The following is a 22,521-nucleotide window of genomic DNA, read 5'->3' as shown; positions in this document are numbered from 1 at the left end:
GCTGGAGTGCAGTAGCACCATCATAACTCATTGCAGCCTTGAACTCTGGGACTCAGGTGATTCTCCTGCCTCAGCCTTCCAACTAACTGGGACCACAGGTGCGCACCACTGTGCCCAGCAAATTTTTTTTTTAGAGATGGTGTCTTGCTATGTTGCCCAGGCTGGTCTTGAAGTCCTGGCCTCAAGCAATCCTCCCACCTTGGCCTCCAATTGTTATTGTTATCATTACTCTCTTCTCCAGAAAATGAAGAAATGTTTAATCAAATCGGCCCCTCTGAGAGCAAGGCTGTGGGGTCCTCTACTCCTTTAGATGCCCCTGTGGGGCCAGCCTTTGCCTGACCCTTTTTGGTCTGTGGGTCCACCCTAAACAATTTTTTCTTTATTTTGGGAAGCTGTGGTCAGTAGTAGTTTAGACCCAGGATTCTCATAACTGGACATAACTGTCTCAGTCATTTATTATTTGCAAATCCTCGCTTAGGGGAACCATTATATAGATAAGGAGATGGTGTGACTATGGCTAAGTTTCTTAACCTCTCTGTGCCTTAATTTCCATTTCCATGTTTCAGGGCTGAGTGATGATTAAAATGAGATGGCACTTTTAAAATTGCCTGGCACAGAGCAAATCCTCAATAAATATGAGCTGTCATTCTTAAAATATTACTGAATACCCCTTAGATATGGAGGTATTAGTCTTATCATCCTAACTTAGTCCTCACAGTCACCCATGAATGGGGGAAATGAATACTGGCCCCCTTTGACAGATAGGGAAACTGAGGTTCAGTGACTCAGTGACTTTCCCAAGGCAATACAGCTAGTGGAGAGTGGAGTCAAATTAGATCTAGTGTGAAAGTTCTGCTCATGCCAGGATCAGTGGCTAGCACCTGACATCCCAGTGCTTTGGGAGACTGAGGCGGGAGGATCGCTTGAGGCCAGGAATTCAAGACCAGCTTAGGCAATATGGCAAAACCCTGAGGAAGGAGGAAGGAAGGAAGGAAGGAAGGAAGGAAGGGAGGGAGGGAGGGAGGGAGGGAGGGAGGGAGGGAGGGAGGGTGGATCCTGCTCTTGACCATGGTAGGAAGGAGGGAAGGAAGGAAGGAAAGGGGGAAGGAAGGAAGGAAGGGAGGGAGGGAAGGAGGGAGGGAGGGAAGGAGGGAGGGAGGGAGGGAGGGAGGAAGGGAGGAAGGGAGGAAGGGAGGAAGGAAGGAAGGAAGGAAGGAAGGAAGGAAGGAAGGAAGGAAGGAAGGGTGGGTCCTGCTCTTGACCATGGTAGGAAGGAAGGAAGGAAGGGGGGGGGGAAGGAAGGAAGGAAGGAAGGAAGGGAAGAAGGGAAGAAGGGAGGAAGGGAGGAAGGGAGGGAGGGAGGGAGGGAGGGAGGGAGGGAGGGAGGAAGGAAGGGTTTTGCTCTTGACCGTGGTGTCATCCCACCACCTCTTTTAAATAATGACAGAGAAGGAGAACCCCTTCTCCACATGAGATTAGGTGGCCTCCTTCTTTATATTTTCAGGATTTGTCAAAGAAAATCTATAACAATAGAAGGCCAGTATCAATTCAATGATGTATTGGTTGAACCCAATGGCATCCACGAACATTTCAATCATAGCTGAAAAAGTGTTGGAGATCTATTTTTTTTTCTACCCATGTTTTGGTGCTCACATGGGCTCAAGGATTCTTCCCAATAATGCTGAGGTTTTCCTAGACATCCTCGTGTTGGGGGAACCATTATACAGACATGGCGACTGAGGCCCACTGAAGCACAGGAACCTTGTCAACTCAAGCGCCTGACTTCAAGGTTGGTTTTTCCTGAAAGATCACTGGCCCCCGTCTGCCTAAATGTAGCTGCATCTGGTGGTGCATAGGCCCTGTGTCTCCTTGTAGCGCCTATAAGCGCCAGGGGGGCCACAGTCCAAGTTGACTCATCTTCCTTCCCCACTGTACCTGTTGCCCAGGTGAGACATAATAGGTGCTTATCTCAGATGGTAACAGAAGAGAAGGCGAGCAGTGGCCAAGTTCAGGAAAGATTAGGAAGGTAGTATGCACATGACTTGCTGATGAATTAAATGTGGGGTGTGGGAGAAAGACAGGGATCAAGGATGACTCTAGGGTTGGGGATCGGCTGGTAGGGCATTTACTTAGGGAAGAACAGAGGGTGGCCTGGAACTGGGCGGGTAAAGCTAGAAATGTCGTCAGGAGCTGAGTTCAGGAGCCTGGATTTAGAAGCCAGAAATTTGGGAGTCAGTGGGGGGATGAATGGGATTAAAAGGAGCAGAAGGTATGCTGGGCTCATGCCTCTAATCCCAGCACTTTACAAGGCCGAGGCGGGTGGATCACCTGAGGTCAGGAGTTGGAGACCAGCCTGGCCAACATGGTGAGACCCCATCTCTGCTAAAAATACAAAAAATTAGCTGGGCACGGTGGTGTACATCTGTAGTTCCAGCTACTTGGGAAGCTGAGGCAGAAGAATCACTTGAACCCAGGGAGGCAGATGTTGCACCGAGCCCAGATGATGCCATTGCACTCCAGCCTGGGTGACAAGAGCGAAACTCCATCTCAAAAGATAAGAAAAGAAAAGAAAAAAAAAAAAAAGAGAGGGGAAGGAGTGAAATCCCCTATGGAAGAGATGTATTAAGAAACTGAGGCCTGGCCGGGCGCGGTGGCTCATGCCTGTAATCCCAGCACTTTGGGAGGCTGAGGCAGGTGCATCTTGAGGTCAGGAGATCGAGACCATCCTGACTAACACAGTGAAACCCCGTCTCTACTAAAAATACAAAAAATTAGCTGGGCATGGTGGTGGGTGCCTGTAGTCCCAGCTACTCGGGAGGCTGAGGCAGGAGAATCACTTGAATCCGTGAGGTGGAGGTTTGCAGTGAGCCAAGATCGCAGCATTGCACTCCAGCCTGGGTGACAGAGAGAAACTCCAACTCAAAAATAAACAAACAATTCTATGGCACTTAGTGTATTCACCATGTTATGCAACCACCTCTTTCTAGTTCCAAAACATTTTCATCACTCCAAAGTAAAACCCTGCACCCACTAAGCAGTCACTCCCCGTTCCCTTCTCCCACCAACCGTATCTATTTCTATGGATTTACCTATTCTGGACATTTCATATAAATGGAATCATACACTATGTGAGATTTCTGTCTGGCTTTTTTCACTTAGCATCCTGTTTTCAAGGTTCATCCACGATGCACTGTGGATCAGTGCTTCATTCCGTTTTATGGCTAAATCAGACTCCATTGTACAGATTCAGCACACTTTGTTTTCCCATCCATCCATGGATAGACATTTGGGTCATTCCACCCTTTGACTAATGTGATCAGTGCTGCTCTGAACATTCGTGCACGAGTATTTGAGGATCGTTTTCACTTCTCTTGGGTAAACACCTAGGAGTGAAATTGCTGGGTCATAGGGCAGTTTTATGTTTAACTACTTTTTGAGGAGTGCAGTGGCATAATCTTGGCTCACTGAAACCTCCGTCTCCCAGGTTCAAGTGATTCTCCCACCTTAGCCTCCCCAGTAGCTGGGATTACAGGTTTGCACCAACACACCTGGCAAATTTCTGTATTTTTAGTAGAGATGTGGTTTCCCCACGTTGGCCAGGCTTGTCTGGAACTCCTGGCCTCAAGTGATCCACCCACCTGGGCCTCCCAAAGTACTGGAATTACAGGTGTAAGCCACCACACCTGGTGTTCCATGGCTATTTGTAAAATACTCCATCAGCCAGACGTGGTGGCTCATGCCTGTGGTCCCAACACTTTGGGAGGCTGAGACTTGTGGATCACCTGAGGTCAGGTGTTTGAGACCAGCCTGGTCAACATGGTGAAAACCTATCTCTCTACTAAAAATATAAAAATTAGCCAGGCATAGTGGTGGGTGCCTGTCATCCCAGCTAGCGAGGCAGGGGAACTGCTTGAACCCAGGAAGTGGAGGTTTCAGTGAGCCGAGATTGCACCATTGCACTCCAGCCTGGGTGACAGAGTGAAACTCCATGTGAAATAAATAAATACATACACAAACACTCCATCTACCAAGGCTGGGATTCACACCCAGAACCTCTGATTCCAAATCCTGGTTATTTTTGTGTTTTTTTTTTTCTCTCTGCCCCACACTGCTGGCAATCCCCCGCACCTCGGACTATCCTCATTCCATAGATGAGGACCACAGGTGAGAAACTTGTTCCAGGCCACACAGGTCCTAAGTGACAATGCTGGGCTCTAGATTTTGAGCTATCAAGTCTAATCTTAAAACACCATGGTCTACACTGTGCTCCTAAGGTGACAAACAGGTGAGAGAGAGAGGAGAGAGGAGAGAGAGAGAGAGAGAGAGGAGAGAGAGAGAGAGAGAGAGAGATGCAGATAACAAATAGGTAAGAAAAAGAGAAATTCGGCCCCTTCCAAACAAAATACTGTTTTACTTTGTTTCTCAGCCTCTTCCAATTTTATGCCAGCATGGAACGAGGCGCCAGGGTGGTGCTCAGGTGTGGCCCACCAGGCGCGGGGTGCAGGGGAAGGTCTTACGCATGCCCATGCACTTCTCCTTGTCGATGCAGAGGGGTTGGCCTTGATGGCGAGCTCGTGCTCTAGCCGGCACTTGGTCATGACCAGCAGCTGCAGCATGTCCTGTGTCTCCCGCAGCCGCAGCTTGAGGGTCTGCAGGGTGTCGTCGATGGTGAACACCTCGTTAACCAGCCTGGGGTGAGGGAAGAGGAGAAGGCACAGGTTATTCATTTATTTTTATTTGTTTATTTTTTGAGACAGAGTCTCACTCTATCGCCCAGGCTGGAGTGCAGTGCGTGGCATGATCTCGGTTCACTGCAACCTCTGCCTCCCGGGTTCAAGCAATTCTGCTTCAGCCTCCCAAGTAGCTGGGATTACAGTCACGTACCACAACGCCCAGCTAATTTTTGTGTTTTTTTTTTCTCTCTGCCCCACACTGCTGGCAATCCCCCGCACCTCGGACTATCCTCATTCCATAGATGAGGACCACAGGTGAGAAACTTGTTCCAGGCCACACAGGTCCTAAGTGACAATGCTGGGCTCTAGATTTTGAGCTATCAAGTCTAATCTTAAAACACCATGGTCTACACTGTGCTCCTAAGGTGACAAACAGGTGAGAGAGAGAGAGAGAGAGAGAGAGAGAGAGAGAGAGAGAGAGAGAGAGAGAGAGATGCAGATAACAAATAGGTAAGAAAAAGAGAAATTCGGCCCCTTCCAAACAAAATACTGTTTTACTTTGTTTCTCAGCCTCTTCCAATTTTATGCCAGCATGGAACGAGGCGCCAGGGTGGTGCTCAGGTGTGGCCCACCAGGCGCGGGGTGCAGGGGAAGGTCTTACGCATGCCCATGCACTTCTCCTTGTCGATGCAGAGGGTGTTGGCCTTGATGGCGAGCTCGTGCTCTAGCCGGCACTTGGTCATGACCAGCAGCTGCAGCATGTCCTGTGTCTCCCGCAGCCGCAGCTTGAGGGTCTGCAGGGTGTCGTCGATGGTGAACACCTCGTTAACCAGCCTGGGGTGAGGGAAGAGGAGAAGGCACAGGTTATTCATTTATTTTTATTTGTTTATTTTTTGAGACAGAGTCTCACTCTATCGCCCAGGCTGGAGTGCAGTGCGTGGCATGATCTCGGTTCACTGCAACCTCTGCCTCCCGGGTTCAAGCAATTCTGCTTCAGCCTCCCAAGTAGCTGGGATTACAGTCACGTACCACAACGCCCAGCTAATTTTTGTGTTTTTTTTTTTTAAGTAGAGGCAGGGTTTCACCATGTTGGTCAGGCTGATCAAGAACTCCTGACCTCAAGTGACCCACCTGCCTTGGCCTCCCAAAGTGCTGGGATTACAAGCATGAGCCATGGTGCCCAGCCTGGCACAGGTTATTAGGTTCAAGGTAGATGTACTCACTGTGCACTGGGAACTGTGCCTGACAGCACCAAGCAAGACAGGCAAGGCTCAGCCCTCCAGGGGAAGCAAGAGGCAGAATAGGTAGACAAGTAAATACACAAGAGAACTGTCAAGAGTAATGTACACAAAGGAATAAATAAGACAGGATGGTAAAACAGAACAGGAGACCAATCTGGAGATTCCTTGGTAAGTTAGACATAGACTTACCATACAGTCCAGCAGTCCTGCTCTTGGGTATATACCCAAAAGAACGGAAAACAGGTGTTCAAACCAAAATGTGTACATGAATGTTCACAGCAGTCCTATTCACGATAGCCAAAAGGTGCAAGCAGCTCAAACGTCCATGGATGGATGGATGCGTGGATAAGCACAATGTAATAAAGCCACAAAATGGGAGATTATTCAGCTATAATAAAAAGGAATGAAATACAGCTGGGTGCAGTGGCTCACGTCTGTAATTCCGGCACTTTGGGAGGCCGAGGCAGGTGGATCACCTGAGGTCAGGAGTTCAGGACCAGCCTGGCCAACATGGTGAAACCCCATCTCTACTGAAAATACAAAAAATTAGCCGGGCATGATGGCGCATGCCTGTAATCCCAGCCACTTGAGAGGCTGAGGCGGGGGAAGCTCTTGAACCCAGGAGGCGGAGGTTGCAGTGAGCTGAGATCGCACCATTGCACTCTGAATGAGCGAAACTCCGTCCCAAAAAAAAAGAAAAAAAAAAAAAGGGATGAAATACTAATACCTGTGACAACATGGATGAATCTTGAAAAACATCATGCTAAACAAAGGAAGTCAGACACGAAAGGACAAATATTGCATGACTGCATTCATAGGAAACGTCCAGAATAGGCAAAACCACACAGACAGAAAGTTAACTGGTGGCTTCCAAAGGTCAGGCGGTGGGGAGAATGTAGAAGATTCTTTAATGGGTACGGGGTTTCCTTTTGGGTTGATGAAAATGTCATAGAACTAGAGAATGGTGAGGGTTGCACAACATCGTGAATGTACCAAATGTCACTGATGGTAAAGTTTGTGTTACGCGTACTTTATCACAATTTTTTCTTTTTTTTTTTTTTGAGGCGGAGTCTCGCTCTGTCGCCCGGACTGGAGTGCAGTGGCCAGATCTCAGCTCACTGCAAGCTCCGCCTCCCGGGTTTACGCCATTCTCCTGCCTCCCCCTCCTGAGTAGCTGGGACTACAGGCGCCCGCCACCTCGCCCGGCTAGTTTTTGTATTTTTAGTAGAGATGGGGTTTCACCGTGTTAGCCATGATGGTCTCGATCTCCTGACCTCATGATCCGCCCGTCTTGGCCTCCCAAAGTGCTCGGATTACAGGCTTGAGCCACCGCGCCCGGCATTTTTTTTTTTTTTTTGAGACGGAGTCTCTCCCTGTCGCCCAGGCTGGAGTGCAGTGGTGCAATCTCGGCTCACAGCAACTTCCACCTCCCAGGTTCAAGCAATTCTCTTGCCTCAGCCTCCCGAGTAGCTGGGATTACAGGAGCCCGCTACCACACCCAGCTAATTTTTTGTGTTTTCGTAGAGACGGGTTTCACCGTGTTGCCCAGGCTGGTCTCGAACTCCTGAGCTCAGGCAATCCGCCAGCCTCAGCCTCCCAAAATGCTGGGATTACAGGCGGGAGCCACCGCACTCAGCCCTATAATTTTCTCCTAAACAGGATAACAGGGCCGGCCTCGTCTAGATAAGAGCCTCACTCAGTCTTCCTTACTGGCCAGGGCACCATCCCCAGCTGCTATGAGTGAGTGTTGGCTGCTAGCGGCCCACAGGTCTGCACTTCTCCAGAGAATTCTGTTGCTCAGCCAATCAGAGCTATCTCACCTGGGAGGAGAGTCCCTGCCAGTGGCCACAGGCAATGACTGGCTGACTCAGGTACAAAGGGCCTCTGGTGCAGACATCTCCATGATGCACTTCACGGTCTAGAGCCCCTTGCAGGATCAGCTAGGGCTGAGCTGCCCCGTACTACTTCCCCACCCCTCTCCTTCTGAGGCTTTGCTTTTCTAGAACTTTCTGAGGAGAGGACATTTTTTTCTTTTTTCTTTTTGAGACAGAGTCTCACTCTGTCTAGGCCAGAATGCAGTGGCGCAGTCATAGCTCACTGCAGCCTCAACTTCCTTGGCTTAAGCGTTCCTCCAGCCTCACCCTCTGAAGTAGCTGGGTCTAGAGGTGTGCAAAACCACACTTGACCAATTTTACATTTTTTATAGAGACAAGGTTTCACCGTGTTGCCCAGGCTGGTCTCAAACTCCCGGGTTCAAGCAGTCTGCCCGACTCAGCCTCCCAAAATGCTGAGATTACAGGCATGAGCCACCACACCCAGCTGATTTTAATTTTAATTTTTATTTTTTAGACAAGGTCTCCCTTGTCACCCAGGCTGGAGTGCAGTGGTGCCACCATAGCTTACTGCAGCCTCAAACCTCTGGGTTCAAGAGATCCGCCTGTCTCAGCCTCCCAAATAGCTGAGGCTACAGGCATGCACCACCACACCTGGTTAATTAAAAAAAAAAGTTTTATAGAGATGGGACTTCTTTTTTTTGCCTCCAGGTTGGTGTCAAACTCCTGGGCTCAAGTGATCCTCCTCCCTCAGCCTCCCATGAGATGACTTTGAGCAGAGAAGAAAGATGAGATTGAGCTGGATGTGTGAAGGCCAGGAGGGAAAGTGGACTTTAGCAGTGCCGTGGAGTGGAACTTTCTGTGAAGATGGGAAGGTCTATATCTGTACCATCCAATATGGTACCCACCAGCCCCACAGGGCTAATGAACTGAGAAGCTGAATTTTTAATTGTATTACTTTAATTTAAAATTTAAATTTTGGCTGGGCGTGGTGACTCATGCTTGTAATCTCAGCACTTTAGGAGGCTGAGACGGGCAGATCACTTGAGGTCAGGGGTTTGAGACCAGCCTGGCCAACATGGTGGCAAAACACCGTCTCTACTGACAACACAAAAAATTAGTCAGGTGTCGTGGTGCACACCTGTAATCCCAGCTACTTGGGAGGCTGACCCAGGGGGCAGAGGTTGCAGCCTCTAATCCCAACACTTTGGGAGGCTGAAGTGGGCAGATCACTTGAGGTCAAGAAGTTGAGACCACCCTGGCCAACATGGTGAAACCTGATCCTTACTTAAAAAAAAAGAAATACAAAAATTAGCCAGGTGTGGTGGCCTGTCCCTGTAATCCCAGCTACTTAGGAGGCTGAGGCAGGAGAATCGCTTGAACTCGGGACGCAGAGGTTGCAGTGGGCTGAGATCATGCCACTACACTCCAGCCTGGGCAATAGAGCAAGACTCCATTTCAAAAAAAAAAAGAGAAAAGCACATGCAAAATTAAGGGCTTGGGTTTGTTCTCAGCACTGTGGAAAGCCATGGGGTGGGGGTGGGGGGTTTGAAACAGGGAAGGACATGCTGATTCGAGTTTCGGGATAACCTCCAGGCGGCTGTGTAAGATGAGATTGGAAGGGGCAAGAGTAGAGGCAGGAGAAAGGTTAGGAGGTTATTGTGAATCCACACAGAGTGGGTTGAATGTGTTCCCCAGAAAGATATGTTCAAGTCCTAAGCCTTGGTGCATGTGATGTTATTAGGAAATAGGGTCTTCGCGGGCATAATGAAGTTAAGGATCTTAAGATGAGATCATCCTGGATTTAGGGTGACACCTAAATCCAATGACTGATCTCCTTGTAAGAGAAAGGAGAGGGAGGTTTGAGACACGGAGACATGCAGGGGACAAGGCCATGTGGAGACAGAGGCTGAGATGGGAGCGATGCAGCTACAAGCTGAGGGACGCCAAAGATTGCTGACAGTCTCCCGGAACTGGGAGAGTGGCAGGGGACAGAGCCTCTCTCAGAGCCTCCAGGAAGAGCAACCTTGATTTGGAACTTTGGGCCCCCAAAGCTGTGAGGGAATAAACTTCTGTTGTCTGTAGCCACCCAGTTTGTAGTAATTTGTGATAGCAGCCCTGGGAAATGAAGGCAACAAACTGAGCTGTGATGGTGGCTTGGCTGTGGGACTGTGCTGGGGGTCCCACCTCTGCAGAGAAGAGACAATGAAACTGTGCTCAGGACCAGAGGACATGAAGCTGGGTGAACTTCCCCATGGTAAGCCTGGCCTAGAGAGAAGCGAAGACAAGTGACAGAAGCAGCCTGGAAACTTCCACCAGCACTGTTCAATAGAACTTTCTAGAGCAAGGGAGATGTTCGGTGCTATGTTGTCTGATATGGTGGACCCTAGCCACATGTGGATACTGAGTTCTTGAAATGTGGTTAGTGTGAATAAGGAATTGAATTTTTTAACTTTATTTAATTTTAATTAAAATTCAGTTGTTGTTGTTATTTTTTGACAGGGTGTTGCTCTGTTGCCCAGGATGGAGTACAGTGGCACGATTATAGCTCACTGCAGCTTCCAACTTCTGTGCTTAAGCAATCCTCCTGCTTCAGCCTCCTGAGTAGCTTGGACTATAGGCACACCACCATGCCTGGCTAATTTTGTATTTTTTGTGGAGATGGGGTCTTGCTATGTTGTCCAGGCTGGTCTCAAACTGCTGGCCTCATGCAATCCTCCCACCTCAGCCTCCCAAAGTACTGGGGTTACAGGTCTGAACCACCACACCTAGACTTTAAAGTTCAATTTTAAATGGACTTTCTTTCTGGGGGATAGGCATGGATGGGACTCCAGTGATTGGAGTAGGTCAGGAGAAGAGAGACCACTTGCAGGAGGAAAAGGAAAAAGATGGCCCAAAGGCGGGAATGGAGGGGATGGGGACAAGGAAGATCATGTGTAGATGGGACAATTTAGCCACTGGAGAAGGGAGACAGCCTGAATCCTATCATCTGCTCAGTTCCCAAGACAGCCATGCATACAAACCAAAACACAACATGCACAAACACAGACACACACACACACACACGCACACACACACACACACACACATACATACACACACACATGGCCAGACTCCTGAACCAAACATGCTCTACCTTCTTGCTCTCTGTCTGTCCTCCTCAGTGGTATGACTGTTGAACAGGAAACGGGAAGGCAGAGAGCTTGCCCCAAAGCAGTAGGTCCTCCAGGCAACTCCCCCAGAAGCCCTGTTCTGTAGAAGTCCCCTGTGGGTGCCGGGCACTGTGGCCCACGCCTGTAATCCCAGCACTTTGGGAGGTGGAGGTGGTTGGATCACTTGAGGTTAGGAGTTCGAGACCAGTCTGGCCAACATGGTGAAACCCTGTCTGTACTAAAAATACAAAAATTAGCCGAGCACGGTGGCGGGTGCTTGTAATCCCAGCTACTCAGGAGGCTGAGGCAGGACAATCTCTTGAACTTGGGAGATGGAGGTTGCAGTGAGCCAAGATCGTGCCACTGCACTCCAGCCTGGGCAACAGAGTGAGACTCAATTTAAAGAAAAAAAAAATAGTCCTGTTGGGGAGGCAAAGGGATCACCTGAGTCCTCCACTCCAGGAGGTGCTGGGGTTCAGTTTGAGCATCGAAGAAGCAGGGGCAGGTGGAAGACAGGTCAGCAGAGCCCAGCCCCCACTCTTCTGCACCCAGGACCTAGACCCCATCCAGCCCACTTCCAGGGCTGAAGACCTAGCAAGCCAGTAGCAGGCCTGCTGGGTGTTGCTCTGTTGCCCAGGGTGGAGTGCAATGGCGCAATCATAACTCACTGCAGCCTCCAACTCCTGGGCTTAAGCAATCCTTCTGCCTCAGCCTCCTGAGTAGCTGGGACTACAGGTACATGCCACCATCCCTGGCTAATTTTTGTATTTTTTTTTTTTAGAGATGGGGTCTTGCTATGTCATCCAGGCTGGTCTCAAACTCCTGGCCTCAAGTGATCCTCCTGTCTCAGCATCCCAAAGTGGGAGGGACCCCAGGCCCTCAAGTTCAAAGCCCTGAATCACGTTGCCTGCCCCTCCACCCCACACCAACATATACCCTGCTTTTTCCATTTCCTAAATGGTTACTTAGGCGGTAACTGAGGCTGTGCAAAAATCATCACTTGGGCACCACCCAACACTTTTTCTTGATTATCTATCCTCTTTCTCCTAACTGATAGCTCTCTTCTTCACATATTTTCACTTCTAGCAGTGGGGTCTCCACACCAGGATGGAGGGAGCAGGGTCCATCGCTGGACCAAGACCTGCACTCCCTGCCCAGTGAAGCCCTGGCTTAGTGCTGTGTGACTGGGATAGCTTTTTCAACCTCTCTGGACCTCAATTTATCTTCCCATTTGACAATAGTAGGAGTAACGGACTTCCCAACTCCCCTAGGAGTAAGACTGAAAGGGATAGAACTCAAAAGAAGCTCAAGGGATTGCAGTTAGACATCAGGGTGAATTTCCCTTGCTGTAAGCCAGGGCTGAAATAATGTGCACAAGGAAGCCTGAGGATGGTCCTTTCCATCTTCTTCTCTTGGGCGATATCAACTCAGTATCTTGTCAAAAGAAGTACTGCTATGAAACCCGGTGAGCACAGCCCTGGGCACAGTGAATGCAGAATAAGGTTTATGGAGCAAATGAGCAGCTGAAATGGGGCCAAACTCAGTCTCCTCCCACTCCACCAGAAACCCTGTTAGTGCCCATAGGAGGATGTTCCAAGGATGACCCTCAATGATCCCCATCTCCTGGTATCACACCCGTGAGTATGGGCTGAACCTAGAGACTTGCTTCTAAAGAAGAGCATGCAGAAAGAGTTATGGGTGTCACTTCCATGGTTAGGCTACAAAAGACTGTGATGTCCTTGCTCCTGGTACTGTCATTGTCCTTCTGGCTTGCATGCTTTGTTAAAGCAAGCCACCATGCTGGAGAGACCCATGGGTGAGTGAGGGTGGCTGCCAGCCAACAGCCAGCGAAGAACTGAGTTCTACCAACAAGCATGGGAGTAAGCTTGGATGTGGAACCTTCCCTAGTCCAGCCTTGAGATAAGACCACAGCCCCAACTGACACCTTGATTGCAACCTCTGGAAGACCCTGACATGTGGAACCTAGCAAGGAACCTAGCCCAATTCCTAACCCACAGAAACTGAGATAACAAATATGGTTCTTTCAAGTCACTACCTTTTAGGGTAATTTACTACATAGCAATAGACAACTAAGACAATGCCCCTAGCATGGGGGAACAGAGTGGCCAGGTGGTTTGCCCCAAGTCATACAGCACGTTCATGGGAAATAATCCCCTAGTCTGATGATCTGTTCCATTTTGGTCTGGCCATCATCCTATTACAATCCTCGCCCTCCACCCCCCACAAACCTTTCTAGGCTGGAATGAGCTTTTCACCCCCTGTCCTGTGAGAAAGCCCTTCGTCAACAGACACCAGCCTCCTTAGCACAGCAGGATAGGTGGAATCCGTCTGCCAGGAGCTCATGAGGCTCTTCCAAGGCTTCATGGTGAGAACTTTACAAAGAGGGAGGTGGGAAATGAGTGAGGAATGAGCCAGGTGCCTCTTTCATGGGAGCCTGGAGAGAGAAGGTAAAGCCACCGCCTGGGAGGCTACCATTCATTGCCTTGGCTTTCAAGGAAAACAGGAGGGTCTCTAGAGCACAACGGAGTTACAAAACCACCGCTAGTTTAGGCAAGTGAGAAGACCACAGTGCACAGGGTGGGGCTCCCAGTGATGAGGAAGCCACGCAGTGGTACAGCCCGAGCTGCATCTCAGAACTCCACCCGCACCCTGCACTCTGTTGAGTTGTGGGACTGGATGTCCTGATTGAGGGAGGGTCCGTTTTTCAGAGCCAGTGCACCTGGGAGCTCCTGAGGCCCACCCCTCCGCCTTCCTGGATTACCAGGGGTTCTCCTGCCTCCTCTGGCCTCCCTCACTTACTTGAACTGCGGGATGTCCCTGCACAGCTCCACGTTGGGGCGCCAGGTCCGGCACTCCAGCCTCGTCTGGGCCACCTTCAGCGGGCCCTCCTTGGCCATGATGGACCTTTCCAGCAGCATGATGGTGTTCTGGGCCTGGAAGACCTCCTGCAGCGTCTGAGAGGGAACACACAGGTGTCACCACCCACCAGGCCCTTTTGACCTCCTCCGACTGGGGACCTGGGGGCAGCTCAAGTCAACTAGGTCAGCCTCCAGCCAGGCACTTACGATACCCCTTCCCTGGCCTTGAGTACCTGTGGGGCAGGGAGTTCACCCTTCCTAAGAAACCCTGAGGCCCCAGGCGCGGTGGCTCATGCCTGTAATCCCAGCACTTTGGGAGGCCGAGGCGGGTGGATCACCTGAGGTCAGGAGTTGTAGACCTGCCTGGCCAACATGGTGAAACCCCATCTCTACTAAAAATACAAAAATTAGCCGGGCATGGTGGCAGGCGCCTGTAATCCCAGCTACTCGGAGGACCGAGGCAGGAGAATCGCTTGAACCTGGGAGGCGGAGGCGGAGGTTGCAGCGAGCCGAGATCACGCCGTCACACTCCAGCCTGGGGGACAAGAGTGAGACTTCGTCTCAGGAAAAAAAAAAAAAAAAAAAGGGTTAGAAACCCTGAGAAGCCGCTTCAGGTACCCTCTAGTCACCAGGGCACTGTGGACATGGAAGACGGGCCAGTACCATGGATAGTTTTGTTCTGAATCTCCAATAGCCATTAGAGTTGCCTGTCAGTGCTCAGCAGGAACAAAGCAAAGGAAGGGAGTGAGGGAGAGGAAGAGGGAGAGGAAGTGAAGGAGGAAGGCAGGCCTTTCAGCTTGACAGAGACTGTTCATCTGTAACAATCTCTAAGCCAATCTCTAAGCCAGTTTCACTTAATCTGGGTTTTTCCATAATATATATATAATATATATATATATTGTATATATAATATATATAATATATATTTTTGTATATAATATATATTTTTGTATATATAATATATATATATATTATATATATATATGTATGTATGTATTCAAACAGACCCAGAGTTTACCTTCTTAGTAATAAGAAAGTAATTACTAAGAAGGTAAACTCTGGATCTGTATGTATTTTCCATTACTATTAGTATTATTTTGACATGGAGTCCCGCTCTGTCGCCCAGGCTGGAGCCCAGGCAACGGCATGATCTGGGCTCACTGCAAACTCTGTCCCCTAAGTTCAAGTGATTCTCCTGCCTCAGTCTCCCAAGTAGCTGGGATTACAGGCACCTGCTTCCTCACCTGGTTGATTTTTGTATTTTTAGTACAGATGGGGTTTTGCCATGTGGGCCAGGCTTGTCTCAAACTCCTGACCTCCAGTTATCCACCTGCCTCAGCCTCACAAAGTGCTGGGATTACAGGCGTGAGCCACCACACCCAGTCTGTTTTTGTTGGTTTGTTTGTTTGTTTTAACAAATCCAGAGTTTACCCTCTTAGTAACTAGATTAGTGAATAAAGAAGGAAGAAGGGAAAGAAACAAGAATGCAAGGAGGGAGGGAGGGAGGGAGGGAGAGGGAGAGAGGGGAGAGGAAAGGAGGGAGAAAGGAAGGCAGGAAGGCAAGAAGGAAAACAAAAGTTTTCATCTGTCAAAATATTTTTCCCAATACGATGTCACCATTGTATCGTACAATTTATGAAAATGCAGATCTCAGGGAGGGGCAGGCAAGAGCCCGCGGAGGTCTGAGAATGTTCTACATCTTGATCTGAAGGTTGCACAGATATGAACATAGATGAAAATTCATCTTCAAAATCCAGCAAGCTGTGAGCTTCACTGACTCTTATGCCTCAACAGAAAATGCAATGAAAATCAGAAAAAGTCAAATATAAGGCACGATTGGTGAAATGTCAACATTTGTGTTGGGTATATGAAAGTCTTTCATTGATTTTATTTTTTTGAGAAAGGGTCTTGCTCTGTCACTCAGCCTGGAGTGCAGTTGCACAATCACAGCTCGCCACAACCTCAGCCTCCAGGGCTCAAATGAGCTTCCCGCCTCAGCCTCACAAGTAGCAGGGACTACAGTACACACCACCACACCTGGCTAATTGTTTGGCTTTTTTCAAGAGATGAGGTCTCGCTATGTTGCTCAGACTGGTCTCAAACTCCTGGGCTCAAGCAGCCATCATGCCTCAGCCTCCCAAAGTGCTGGGATTACAGGTGTGGTCCACAGCACCTGGTGCGAGTCTTTGATATGATTCTCTCTACTTCTGTGTACTAGAAACTTTCCACAACAAAAAATAAAAGAATGAGAGCATGAACAAAGAATGGGCTCAAAAGCCTATGCATTTATTCCAGAAGGAACCTGTCCTTGCGCACTTGGCCAACCACAAACACACCCAGAACTGAGACACTGGCACTAAACCATGTCACATCCCCGTGACTGAAACATCCACTCTCCGCCCTATTATCACCCAGTGGCCCTCAACCTGTGAGCAGTTCTGCTGGTCACGGTGTCCCTCTCCTGTGACAAGGCCCTTTGAGGACAGGCTGTCCTGACACCCCTTCCCAGACTCAGCAGAACACAATGGCGAGGTTGCATGTGCTCAGTCCCTGAGAAGCCTAGAAATGATGCAGTGATGTCCTGCCATGATGGCGTCCAGCGCTCAGAAGGATGTGCCTGAGCAACTGATGACCATGAAGAGTTCAATTTAATTTGCCCAGAGACTCTATACCACCTAGAGAAGCCATTCATCAGCTCCACCAGGAACGTCTTCATGGGGTCACAGCTGGAGATGCACCTGCGCTTCCATACAAGGGCATCTGCTTTGTGAATGTGACTGCTACCTTGATACAAGACCATGGGAAGTCAACATCTTTGAGCATTTCTACCCTGTTCATGTAATTAATGAAGAGGATAATTCAAAGAAACAACCAGTGAAGCCCTACTTGAAAGTTCATCATCAAAATCATGGGGGTCTGGGGAAAGAGACAGACAAGACTATGATGTAAAACAAAAAGTACTATCTGCAAGTGACGTGGGGTAATTAATTCAACATTTGTTCAACACCATCTACCTTTTCCATTTTAGACCAGTGATAAGTGATAATGATTTACAACAGAAGGGTCCCAAATGCACCTTCAAATCACACTCAAGTTTGGGTACAGTGGCTCACACCTGGAATCCCAACATTTTGGGAGGCCAAGGTGGCAGAATTGCTTGAACCCAGGAGTTTGAGACTAGCCTGGGCAACATACCAAGACCTTATCTCTACAAAATAATTTTAAAATTTAGCCAGGCATGGTGGCGCAAGTCTGTAGTCCCAGTTACCTGGGAGGCTGAGGCTGGAGGACTGTTTGAGCCCAGGAGTTCAAGGTTGCAGTGAGCTATGATTGCACCATGGCCCTACAACCCAGATGACAGAGCAAGACCCTATCTCCAAAAAACAAAAAACAAAAAACTCAAACAGTTGTACATTCCAATATATTCTCCATTCACACATGCACACACCAGAGACAGATTGGGAATAACAGGAGTGCTGAATTGGAAACTAGACCACCAGGGGCCAAATCTTGGTATCACCACTACACGTATAAGACCTACACATATAAGACCTTGGGCATCCATGTCCTTATGTGGAGGTGATAAAAGCATCTGCCCAGTAAGTGTGTGACAAGAATAAAATGGAATACTGCACGTACAGTTTTCCAAGAGTCCCTAGCACATACTAAGTGCTCATCAGAGGTCAGCCATTCCAATGATCACACTCTATTTTTCAAATACGAGACCAATACATTGAAATACCATTGTTTCCAAGAAGCCTCGTCCCATCCTCCCAGTTGAAACAAATCACATCTCTGGCATAAGCAAAGGTTTGTGTCTCCACTAACACACCTCAGACAGACTGGTTCACAACAGGGTAGGTTGGGTTCCCCAATCAGAGTGTGAGCCACTCCTGGGGAGGGTCCAGGCCCACCTGTCCCCTTCTGTGTCCCCTCTGCATCCTAGCGCCTGCTCCCAGATGTGCCTTGGGACTGGAGGCTGGCACTGCCTCACAGTCTGATCTCCCGCCAACCACCCCTAAAGCTTATACAAGCTTCTTCTTTCTTCTTTTTCTTCCCCTCTTCCTCCTCCTCAGTCTTTCTCTGCCTCCTTCTCTTTCTTTCTCTTCCTCCTTCTTCTTCTTTCTCTTCCTCCTCCTCCTTTTTCTTTCTCCTTTTTCTCCTTCCTTCCTTCCTTCCCTCCCTCCTTCCCTTCCCCCCTCCTTCTCCCTCCTCATCCGCTCCTTTCCCCTCCTCCTCCTCTGTGGGACAGGGTCTCTGTTGCTCGAATTGAAGAGCAATGGTGGGATCATGGCTCACTGCAACCTCTGCCTCCCAGGCTCCAGGGATCCTCTCACCTCAGCTTCCTCAGTAGCTGGGACTACAGGTGCATGCCACCACACTCAGTTAACTTTCTTTTTATATTTTTAGAGAGAGTGTCTTGCTATGTTGCCCAGGCTGGTCTCAAACTCCTGACCTAAAGTGATCCTGCTGCCTCGACCTCTTGAAGCACTGAGAATAGAGGCATGCGAGCCAACATGACTGGCTTGTACATGACTTTTTAAAAAACAGATTTTTTTTAAAGCTTTATAGCTTTGAGGCAGAGTTGATATACAATAAATTACACGTTTAATGTTTACAATTAGCTGAGTTTTGACTTATGTATATACCCATGAAACCATTACCATAATCAAAATAATGAATGAATCCATCACTCCCAAAGGTTTCTGTATACCTGTTTATAATCCCTCCCTCCTGCCTCCGCCTACCCTAGGCAACCACTGATCACAGATAAACACTTCTGTCACAATGCATTAGTTTGCCTTTCTAGCATCAGAATCTGACTCTCTCTCTCTCTCTCTCTATATATATATATATTTTTTTTTTTTGGAGGGGGGTGGTCTGGCTTCTTTCATTGAGCATAATTACTTTGAGAATTATTCATGTTGTTGTGTGTATCAGTCATCTGTTTCATTTCATTGCACAATATTCCACTGTATAGCTACACCACAATTTTCTTTTTTTCTTTTTTTCTTTTTTTCTTTATTCTTTTTTTTTGAGACAGAGTCTCTCTCTGTTGCCCAGACAGGAGTACAGTGGCGCAATCTCGGCTCACTGCAAGCTCTGCCTCCCGGGTTCACGCCATTCTCCTGCCTCAGCCTCCCGAGTAGCTGGGACTACAGGTGCCTGCCACCACGCCCAGCGAATTTTTTGTATTTTTAGTAGAGATGGGGTTTCACCGTGTTAGCCAGGATGGTCTCAATCTCCTGACCTCGTGATCCGCCCGACTTGGCCTCCCAAAGTGCTGGGATTACAGGTGTGAGCCACTGCACCCAGCCAACACCACAATTTTCATCCAGCCACCTGCTGATGGACATGTGGGTTGTTTCCACTTTGGGGCTATTACAAGTAAGAGCTGCTATGAGCATTTGTATTTGAGTCTCTGGGGAGATGTGTACTTTCATTTCTTTTGGGTAAATGCCTAGGAGTAGAATAGCTGGATCATAGACTAGGTCAATGTTTCACTTTTTAAGAAACTGTCAAAGTTTTCCCCCAAGTTTCCAGTTTTCATTCCCACCAGCAGTATTCAAGAGTGCCAGTTGCTCCATACCTTCGCCAGTACTTAGTGTGGTCAGTCTTTTTAATTTCAGCTGTTCTTGTGACTATGTAGTGGTATATTATGGTTTTCATTTGCATTGTGTTGGTCTTTTTGAAGAGCAGGTCTTCAGAGAAGCATGTGGATTAGCCCAGGTGGTACAGGTGGGCAGGCGGGGTCGGGTGGGGTCTGAGGGGTGAGCATCAGAGATGATATTAACCGAAAGAGGCTCCTATCCCTACACTCTTCTCCCATGGTCCGCAAGCACCAACCACTGAGACGTTGCAGCCAAGAGGGGCCTGGTATTTCTAAGGGAGAGGAAAATACCACTCCTCATCTCCCAATACACTTGGGTGATTATCAGCAGGCACTAGAAACCCCCAGATTCCCCCAGACCCCACCATGTTTGGAGTTGGGCATTAATATCACATAGAGGCCTGGCATGGTAGCTCATGCCTGTAATTGCAGCACTTTGGGAGGATGAGGTGGGAGGATTACTTGAGTCCAGGAGTTTGAGACCAGCCTGGGCAACATAGTGAGACCTTGTCTCTACAAAAAATAGACAAAATTAGCCAGGTATGGTGATGCATGCCTGTAGTCCCAGCTACAAGCGAGGCTGAGGCAGGAGCATCACTTGAGCAGGGGAGGTCGAACCTGCAGTGAACTGAGATCATGCCACTGCATCCCAGCCTGGGTGACAGAGACACTGTCTAAAAAATAAACAAATAATCACATGAAAGGAGGAGAAAGGGATCCTGTCCCTTGAACATCTCAACTGGAATTAGGCAAAGCCTTCACAACTTCTAGCACAAGACTAGCTCCAAAGAACAGTCGCAGAGAGCAACAACCTCTGAAGAAGCTCAGTTCAGGCAATTCCTTGAAATCTTTCTTCCTGTTAAAAGCTAAGGGGCTGGCCGCAGGCTGTCAGGGCCGAGAAATGACAGAGCTACTGACATTCACCCAAACCAATCTGGATTGTCATGCCCCCGGCCAAACCTCTTGCTGTATGAGTACATGACACACGTCTTATCTTTTGTGTTCTGGAGCTTTGATATCTGAGGCCTTGCTGACCCTAGAGGCACTGGCCCTCCCAGGGTTAACCAGTTCCTAGAGATAAGCAGACAAGTCACATTGGAGCACACTCTTCAGATGCAAAGCAACCAACCTAGAGCCCACAGTCCAACCACCTTCTTTATTGGGCATTCACTGTCCACCAGGCCACAATACACCTGCTCTAATCACCCCAGGCCAGGTACTATTCAACTAGGGACAGTCCCTATCCCCCAGAGCCCATTGAAATGATCCTAATTAGCCATCCCTAAGCCTCTTACCCTGCCCCACCCTGTCCTTCCCACGGAAACCATAACAAAGGCTCCTGCCCACAATTCTCCCCCTCCCTCCCTCCTTCCTGAGCCACCCCAGTGCTCCCCCTGTGGACCCCTGTGCTGTGAAATGCCTCTCTTCTTGGGAACTATCTTTTCAAGGGTGATCATGTGTTCATCTGTTGCCCTTAGTCTGGCTTCTTTTACTTAGCCTATTGTAAGAATCATTCATATTGTTGTGTCACTGGTCTGTTTCACTTTACTGTTCAATATTCTACCGTCGGAGTAAACCAGGGACAGAAAGTTAAACACCGCATGCTCTCACTCATATGAAGCTAAAGTGTTGATCTCATAGAAGTAAATGGTAGAACAGAGGATACTACAGGCCTGGAAGGGGAAGGGAAAGGGCGGGGGATAGAGAGTGAGTTCTTAAAGGATGCAAAGTTACAGCGAGGTGGGAGGAATAAGTTCCAGTGTTTTATGCCACTATAGGATGACTATGACATAAGTTCCAAATAGCTAGAAGGAGGATAGTGGATGTTCCCAACACAAAGAAATGATGCTTGATATGATGGAAATGCAAGTAACCCTAATCACTATACATGGTGTGCATCAAAACATATGCACAATTATTGTGTCAATTTAAAAAATAAAATAAAGGCTGGGCACAGTGGCTCATGCCTGTAATCCCAGCACTTTGGGATGCCAAGGCAGGAGAATCACTTGAGACCAGGAGTTTGAGACTAGCCTAGACAACATAGTGAGATCCCATCTATAAAAAAAAAAAAAAAAAATTATCTGGGCCTGGTAGCTCATGTCTATAGTCCTAGCTACTCAGAAGACTGAGGTGAGAGGATAGCTTGAGCCCATGAGTTTGAGGCTCCAGTGAGCTGTGATGGCACCATTGCACTGGAGGCTGGGTGATAGAGCGAGACTCTGTCTCTTTTTTTTTTCTTTTTTTGAGATGGAGTCTCGCTCTGTCACCCAGGCTGGAACGCAGTGGCGCCATTTCGGCTCACTGCAAGCTCTGCCTCCTGGGTTCACACCATTCTGCTGCCTCAGCCTCCCGAGTAGCTGGGACTACAGGCGCTCGCTACCACGTCCGGCTAATTTTTTGTATTTTTAGTAGAGACGGGGTTTCACCGTGTTAGCAAGGATGGTCTCGATCTCCCGACCTCGTGATCCACCCGCCTCGGCCTCCCAAAGTGCTGGGATTACAGGTGTGAGCCATCGCGCCCGGCCCCATCTCTTAAAAAAAAAAAAAGGAAAAGTAAAATATAAAAATATTCAAAAATTTGCTGTATGATTATACCTCAAAATTTCCACTAATACACTATGTTTTAAAACAATGAGGCTGGCTCTTCACATAATATTAATGATATAACCTGTGCTGTCCAACATGAGGCCAAGGGTCACACACGGCTGTTAAGCACTTCAGTGTGGCTAGTGCAAATTGAGATGAGCCTTAAGTGAGCCGTAAGCATATAACATGCACCAGATTTTGAAGACTTAGCACAAGAAAAATGTTATAAAATATCTCTGTAGTAATTTTTACATTGACAACATGTAAAAATAACACTTTGGTATATTACCAAAGTATTATGCATTACATAAAACATATTAAAATCAATTTCGTGCCGGGCAGGGTGGCTCATGCCTGTTTTACCAGCACTTTGGGAGGCCAAGACGGGTGGATCACCTGTGGTCAGAAGTTCCAGACCAGCCCAGCCCACATAGTGAAACCCCATCTCTACTAAAAAAAAGAAAAAAATTAGCTGGATGCGGTGGTGGGTGCCTGTAATCCCAACTACTGGGGAGGCTGAGGCAGGAGAATCGCTTGAACTCAG

At 48.4% G+C, this 22,521-nt stretch overlaps 1 protein-coding gene across 1 annotated transcript in view; it reads right to left on the bottom strand.

Annotated features, from left to right (window-relative positions):
* Positions 1-5,211: 5,211 nt before the first annotated feature.
* The window catches only part of TEKT5 (tektin 5), a 67,408-nt gene continuing 50,098 nt past the window's right edge, over positions 5,212-22,521 (bottom strand). The window contains exons 6-7 of the mRNA XM_033235770.1: positions 13,719-13,873; positions 5,212-5,507 (exon numbers count right to left, since the gene is read on the bottom strand). Coding sequence (XP_033091661.1) covers positions 5,291-5,507; positions 13,719-13,873 — 372 coding nt within the window. The 3' untranslated portion in view covers positions 5,212-5,290. The remainder of the gene's footprint in view (positions 5,508-13,718; positions 13,874-22,521) is intronic.

This window comes from Trachypithecus francoisi, unplaced genomic scaffold (genome assembly GCF_009764315.1).
Source record: "Trachypithecus francoisi isolate TF-2019V2 unplaced genomic scaffold, Tfra_2.0 Lachesis_group15, whole genome shotgun sequence".
NCBI lineage: Eukaryota > Metazoa > Chordata > Mammalia > Primates > Cercopithecidae > Trachypithecus > Trachypithecus francoisi.
The sequence above is the reverse complement of the archived record's forward strand: the minus strand, read 5'-3'. Positions and strand labels throughout refer to the sequence as shown.